General features: G+C 57.5%; 1 protein-coding gene across 1 annotated transcript; it reads right to left on the bottom strand.

The window, feature by feature from the left end:
- Nucleotides 1–1,474: 1,474 nt before the first annotated feature.
- On the bottom strand, nt 1,475–7,835 carry TMEM203 (transmembrane protein 203). Its single transcript, XM_066580034.1, has 2 exons — nt 7,764–7,835; nt 1,475–2,008 (listed from the first exon to the last, which is right to left on the bottom strand). Exon 2 carries the CDS (start codon nt 1,957–1,959, stop codon nt 1,549–1,551), a length of 411 nt encoding a protein of 136 aa, XP_066436131.1. The 5' UTR covers nt 1,960–2,008; nt 7,764–7,835; the 3' UTR covers nt 1,475–1,548.
- Between the last annotated feature and the right edge of the window lie 9 nt (nt 7,836–7,844).

Below are 7,844 nucleotides of genomic sequence, written 5' to 3'. Positions count from 1 at the left end.
CGTGCCCCAACCCTCGCAGGGACCCCTCTACTGAACGTGCCCCAACCCTCGCAGGAACCCCTCTACTGAACGTGCCCCAACCCTCGCGGAGACCCCTCTACTGAACGTGCCCCAACCCTCGCGGAGACCCCTCTACTGAACGTGCCCCAACCCTCGCGGGGACCCCTCTACTGAACGTGCCCCAACCCTCGCGGAGACCCCTCTACTGAACGTGCCCCAACCCTCGCGGGGACCCCTCTACTGAACGTGCCCCAACCCTCGCGGGGACCCCTCTACTGAACGTGCCCCAACCCTCACGGGGACCCCTCTAGTGAACGTGCCCCAACCCTCGCGGGGACCCCTCTACTGAACGTGCCCCAACCCTCGGGGAGACCCCTCTACTGAACGTGCCCCAACCCTCGGGGAGACCCCTCTACTGAACGTGCCCCAACCCTCGGGGAGACCCCTCTACCGCACGGAACGTGCCCCAACCATCCAGGGAGACCCCTCTACCGCACTGAGCGTGCCTCCACCATCCGGGGAGACCCCTCTACCGCACTGAATGTGCCCAACCATCCATTGGGACCCTTCTCCTGCACTGAATGTGCCCAACCATCCGGGAAGACCCCTGTACCGCACTGAATGTGCCGCAACCATCTGGGAGACCCCTCTACTGCACTGAATGTGCCCCAACTATCAGAGGAGACCCCTCTACTGCACTGAACGTGCCCCAACTATCAGAGGAGACGCCTCTACTGCACTGAACATGCCCCAACTATCTGGGGAGACCCCTCTACTACACATACCTCATCCATCCACGGAGACCCCTCTACTGCACTGAACGTGTCACAACCCTTGGGGAGACCCCTTTACTGCACATGCCCCAACCATCCGGGGAGACCCCTCTACTGCACTGAATGTGCCCCACCCATCCGGGGGAGACCCCTCCACTGCACATGTCAAAACTGTTCGGAAAGACCCCTCTACTGCACATGTCCCAACCATCTGGAGAGACCCCTCTACAGCGCTGAATGTGTCACAACCCTCGGGGAGACTCCTTTACTGCACATCCCCCACCCATCCGGGGAGAGCCCTCCACTGCACTGAACACGCCGCAAGCATCTGGGGAGACCTCTTCATTGTAACCGGATGACAAACTAATTCACCCGTAACTGCAGACTCCGGTGTCACCTCGGGAACATGAGACGACACGAGGGAAAACTCCCACCATCCTGGCTCTTCTGTTGCATGGTTTCCTCCACTGTAGTCAACTATGGGCAGAGCGCCCCCTGCTGTATGAGCTCAGCTCCTCCATCACCCGGGCTTAGAAAGTCACGGAGAGCCATCTATATACAGATAGAGTACAGCCACCGTGTACACATACATTCCATATCCGGTATTATACTCCAGAGCTGCGCTCATTGTTCTGCAGACTGCAGCCGTATTGGCTGTTCCCCAATTCCCCCAGAACCAGCTGTGTACAGAACAGACGCCATTGTTCTTCTAAATAAAGTTTTAATAAATAGACATGCGTGTGCGGCGGCGATAACCCGCCATCATGGTGGCTACCTAGTTCACCCTGCAGGCTCTGATCATTAGCAGCTGCAGCAGGATGAAGACGGGCGCCATGATGAGGCCGAACCACAGCCCCTTGGTCTGCTCCACCAGCTTCTGGCACAGCAGCATCTCGAAGACAAACTTCAGGCTGAGGATGGTGAGGATCCAGAAGAGCCGCAGCACCGCCTGCCGCTTCTCTCCATCCTGGAACAGCCGCACCGTTACGATGGCAGTGAAGTAGGTGCTCAGCCCGTCCGCCACGAAGAAGGGGATGAAGACGTTCCACCAGCCCAGATCCGACACCAGTCCGTCCACCTTGATGGCCAAGAGGACAGTGAAGACCAGCAGCGCTAAGATGTGGATGAAGATTTCAAACTGGGCGAACCCCAACCACTGGACCAGCTCCCGCAGGGAGAACAGCATGGCAGCGGCAGGGGCTCAGGGCGCCGGGGTCCGCATTGGTCGAGTCACACTGCAGAAGAGAGGAATAAAAGGATATCAGTACCTGCGGATACAACCTGCTGCAGGGGAGGAGAGCGGGCAGGAGTGAGGCCGCGGGATGTGAGCAGGCAGGAGAGGCCGCGGGACATGAGCGGGCAGGAGTGAGGCCGCGGGACGTGAGCAGGCAGGAGAGGCCGCGGGACGTGAGCGGGCAGGAGTGAGACCGGCGGCACACGAGTGGGTCGGATTCTCCATGCGGGAGCCCACAGTGGAATCTGGTTCTGTCCCTGGCCGGCGACCCCAACTACCTGGTCTTTTCTGTATCACGGATGACCGCGGCGGCTCGCTGCTGGACACCCGCAGTACAGGTTTTTTTTAATAAAACTCTTTGTTTTTCCTGCGCAGTTGCTAGGCGATGAGGCAGGTACCGGCGACCTCTCCGCTGAGCCGCGGGTCAGATGGAAGCCGTCTGTGCGGTTTCCGCAGAAAAATCAAACATACTGAGATTTCAAATCCACTCACAGAACTGGCAGAACGTCCCGTGAGCGGGCAGATGGAGGGGCTATTCTTTCACTGTGTGCGGAATGCCAAGGATCGCCCGTGCCGATCGCAGATGTGTGCCCTCGGGCCTTACAGATGTCTGCTCCCCTGTGACCGGACGCCCACGGGTGGTCAACGTGCTGCCCCCTCCAGGTAGAACGGAAATTATAGCACGCACTAGTATACGGTACTGCAATGTGGGGTTTTGGTGACGGTATTCTTCAGGCAGCGTATGGCGGTGTTATACAGACGGTGTGGAGGTATTGCTGGGCGCTGCATGGCAGGACTATGTATACTCTATATGGAGATATTACTGGCAGTGTTATATAGGCACTGGATGCTTGATAATAGTCACTATATGGCAGAATATGTGCACTGTGTGGTGGCATTGTTTTTCGGATTCAGTATGGCGGGACTATTTATGCTCTAGATGGTGATACCACTAGGGGACACTGGAGCTTATTATGTAGGCACTGTTGGGGTGGAATAATGCTGTCTCCATTATCCAGAGTGGTGGCATTATGTGGGCACAGTATGGCCATTATTTGTACACTGTATGGCTTATTTACGAGATGGCAGTATAGCACCATTATGGTATTACTATATGGCAATATACAGGCATTGTTTGGCGGTATAATTAGGGCACAAGACAGCAGTGATTTGCCATCCTGGCAGTATGTGCACTATATGACGGCATCACACCGGTCAGCCATAACATCAAGCCCACCCGCCCAATATTGCAAACTATACGGCTACTCAGTGAGCCGCAACACCCGGTGCGATACGGCAGCTTTCTATCCCGGCCTGCAGGGAGTCCATCAGTAAGGTGTCCTGCAGTCACTCCTCCGTGGGGTCGGACCAGACAGACAGTCTTCACCCCCCACATCACTGAGCCTCGGGCGTCCATCACCCGGCCGCCGGTTGTCCTTCCGTGGAGCTCTTGTGGTTGGGACTCACCCCTTCACCCCGGGAGCCCCACGAGACCGGCTGCTCCGCAGACGCTCTGACCGGTCGTCTACACATCAGTCCTTGTCACAGTCCCTGCGAGCCGCACGCTTCTCCAGCCTTCCTGCTTCCAACATTACTGACTGCCTGAGCCAGTCAAAAGTTTGGACACACCTTTTCATTCCAGCGATTTTCTATATTGTAAATTCACATTGACACGAAAATTATGAAGGACGGCCTGAAATTGTGTGTAAACATAAAGGGTTAAACCAGAATGTTCTATTCTACATTCTCCCCTCTCGCTCGGCCCTTTGTGCTCTCGGCCTTCCATCCGCTGCCTGAGATTTCCTGGAACGGTCCAGCAGTCCTGAGGGAGTTCTCAGAGGAGCCGCTTGTCCTTCACTCCGCGGTCACTAACCATCCGCTTTGTGCTTCGGTCGGCGACCGTGGTCTGATGCAGCGCTCCATCTCTCCCCCGATAGCCCCGACCTCCCTGGAGGGGTGTTTGCAGTTACTGTCCTGATGGGATGGTGCGTGGCTGCAGGACGCAGGGGCGGCCATGCTGGTTAGGACTAAGGGATGGGATTAGTCCCTCGGACACTTCTGCGCCACAATGTTATCCCCGCGGGGCTTGAATTCCGTATCTATTAAAATCCGAACGTCTTTACTTCAAAACCGCAAAAATAAAAGCTTTCTGTCGCGGAACGAAGGGCGACCGGCGGGATTGTTGTCGCGGATCTCTGACGCACCGGAGACGGAATCTGAAAAACGCAAGAAATTCACAAAATATTCCGCAGTTAAAAACGCAACGAAATCCGCAGCGATCAACAAAGCCGACAGCCGCGCCGCGTCCTGCGCACAACTCCGCCCTGTGTGAAAGGTCTCTAACTCACCAACCCCCCCCCCCCCCCCATCACAGCTCCTCCTACAGGCCTCTGAGGAAACTGCATGTAGAAGCAGCCGCTCACCTCCTCTGCGCCACTAATCACAGATCAGGGTTCATCAAACAAGCGTTCAGCCTTCGTCCGCTCGGCGGTCCGTCCCGCTGCGTGTTTTCTGATGTTCCTCTGCACAGAGTCCTGATTCCCGCAGTCTGAACAGCCGATTTGTTGGTGCTTGGTCTCCGTGAAGCAGTTACGTGGCTCTAACCGTGGCTGATTGGTGGCTCCGCAGCGGAGGCGACTCTCGGTCCTCCTTTCATCGGAGCGTTTGATGGTTTTCATGACCGCACTTAGTAGACCTTCAAAGCTCCTGAAGTTCCCGGACCGACCGCCATGTCTTACAGGAATGGCAGCCGGTCGCTGGTCTTCACATGGTTGGGCGCTTCCTGCCATAATGTGGATGAGAACAGTCCCGTGTGGGACTGCGGACCAACCCTACCACTGCACAACCGATGGCCTCAGCAACGGGGGCCCCAGGCTTACAAAAACATGGCTGCTTTCTTCCAATTACAGCGCCACCCTTGTCCATGGGTAGTCGGGTATAAGGAGCTAAGCTGCAATACCAGACACAACATACAGACAAAGGTGGCGCTGTGCTTTCTAACCCCGGACAACCCCTTTAAGCATTTTCCCAGCAATTGCTGGGCATCATCTGTAAGCGCGGGATCTGCTTGTTAATAGCGCCAATTGCCATACTGCACTTAAAGGCGTTTCCCACAATTGTCAGGGAGGTGCAGCTGCCACTAGTGCCCGTGTAACCGTGCCCTGAGGCATCCTCACGAGTACCACCTATAAGAACAGCACCCCTGCCCGGGTTTATGGCGTTAATCCGCACGCAGATTCAGCGGGACGCCCACATGGAAACGAGCTTCTTGGTGTGCTGAAGTGCGGGGGCACACGGGGTTTGCCCACTGACTGCGAGGGCATGAGCTCCGGGGTGAATTCTGCCACGAGGTCCTCAACAAGACTTTATACCCGGCCAGCAAGAACCGTCAGCATGAGGACGAAGGAGAGAATGGCGAGAGCGCAAACCATCATCAGAGCGAGATGGGAGGAGTCTAACACACCCTGCGTGTTCTGGGTTAACCCTTTATTCCTCACGACGTCATCCCCTCCGCATCCTTCATAGTTTCTGTGTCTGCTCTCCTCTCTCCAGCTCATCCCCCCCCCCCCCTGTACCCTCACTCACCTTCTCGTCATTCGAGGTACATGCCCTACGGCTTTTGCGCCCGCAGTCCATGCGAGTAGCAGTTATCTATCGCCCCCGAGGTGCTGCTCGCCTGGTTTTGGACCACTTTGCCGCCTGGCTGACCCACTTCCTCTCCTGTGAAATCCCAACCCTCATCCTAGGAGACTTCAACCTCCCCACTAATGACCCCAACTCCCCATCTGTCTCTCACCTCCTCCCTCGGCCTCCCCCCACTCACAGGGATGGCAACACTCTGGATCTGGTCTTCCTCCATCTCTGCTGCCAACTTCACTAACTCCCCTCCCCCGCTCTTGGATCATAAGCTCCTCTCTTTCTCTGTCACGCTCCCTAACATCTCTCCAGACCCACCTACCTACAGTACCTACCGGAACCTTAAGGCCGTTCACACCCAGGACTTTGCTGAATCCCTACAGTCCTCTCTGTCCCCCATCTCTCTCCTCACCTGTATATATATATATATATATATATTAGTCCCTACAGTCCTCTCTGTCCCCCCTCTCTCTCACCTGTGTATATATATATATTAGTCCCTACAGTCCTCTCTGTCCCCCATCTCTCTCACCTGTGTATATATATATATTAGTCCCTACAGTCCTCTCTGTCCCCCCTCTCTCTCACCTGTGTATATATATATATTAGTCCCTACAGTCCTCTCTGTCCCCCATCTCTCTCACCTGTGTATATATATATATTAGTCCCTACAGTCCTCTCTGTCCCCCCTCTCTCTCACCTGTGTATATATATATATTAGTCCCTACAGTCCTCTCTGTCCCCCATCTCTCTCCTCTCCTGCCCCAACCTGGCTGCTGATCGCTACAACACCGCTCTCAAACATGCCCTGGATGTAGCGGCGCCCCCCAGAACCCGAGCCATCCGATGTAGACCGCGGCACCCCTGGCTCACGCCTCAGACGCGCTTCATCCGGCGGTGCTCTAGCTGTGCGCTGTGGCATGGCGGCGGATCGGACGGCCTCTCCTGATGGCACAATACACGGCGTGCCGCCATTCCTCCGCACATCGCAGTTGTTTTTCGCCCGCGGGCAGGAAGCATCTTATACCAAGGCGTGTGCGGGCGTTTCTGCGGAGTCCATGGCGGTGTCCGGCCACGGATTCTGCAGCCATAATCCGTCTGTGGGCCTAAAACCCGTCAGCAAGAAGCGACACAAATCCCGGACACGCACCGTACGCGGATCGCGGCGCAGGAGAGGTGCAGAAATACGCCGTGCGAGCGAAGCCTTCATGTGTATGGACGGCGTAAGACCGCGGCACACGCCGTTACGGACATTTACTGTGATGTCCCGCACGCTGGCCGGAGACGACTTCAATGGCAGCTCATACCGCTGTGTAAACGCTCCCGCTCGCTCAGACCAATCGCAACGCTCCGTTTCAGTCCCTGGATGCCGCCGGCCGCGGCCGATGATTGTCCTTGCGGAAAGGTCTCTGCATCATGGCCACGGTGACGAAAATACGGAAACACTCTGTCCTGAGCCCAGCTGGCAGCGGCTGCCACGACCGCTCCGCCGTACAGGAAATGACCGGCCCGCGCCGGCACACGGCCGCTCCGCCGTACAGGAAATGACCGGCCCGCGCCGGCACACGACCGCTCCGCCGTACAGGAAATGACCGGTCCGCGCCGGCACACGACCGCTCCGCCGTACAGGAAATGACCGGCCCGCGCCGGCACACGACCGCTCCGCCGTACAGGAAATGACCGGTCCGCGCCGGCACACGACCGCTCCGCCGTACAGGAAATGACCCGTTCCTGCTGTCCGCCATCTTCCGGCCTGTGGCGGCCGACGTGCAGCGCAGAGCGACGACTGCGGACGGACTGTAACGGACGGAGGCAGTTGGTGCACGAGTCTGCAAACCACTCCGGACGCCCGCCTGCTAACATCCCTGCGGCGGCTTCACCTGCTGATCCCCCGCGGGCAGCACGCCGCAGGGACGGGGATTTCCAACCACTGCTACTGGAATGGAATGTCCGCAGCCCCGCCGCCCCCCGTGTGAACGAGCCCTTCACCGAGACGCTCCAACACAAAGCCGCAGCCTCCGGGGGCGCTCCGCTCTGCCCAGTTCCCCACGGCCCGCAGCCTCCGGGGGCGCTCCGCTCTGCCCAGTTCCCCACGGCCCGCTGCAGCTTCTGCTTCTCACCGAGCTCCGGTCCGCCCGCTCCTTCCGCCATCACTCTGCGGTGACGTCATCAGAAAGCGCCGCGCGATAAAGTGACGTAGA

This window comes from Eleutherodactylus coqui, chromosome 10 (assembly GCF_035609145.1).
Source record: "Eleutherodactylus coqui strain aEleCoq1 chromosome 10, aEleCoq1.hap1, whole genome shotgun sequence".
NCBI classification, from domain to species: Eukaryota; Metazoa; Chordata; class Amphibia; order Anura; family Eleutherodactylidae; genus Eleutherodactylus; species Eleutherodactylus coqui.
Note: the sequence above shows the minus strand (reverse complement) of the source record. Positions and strands in the feature narration are given on the sequence as shown.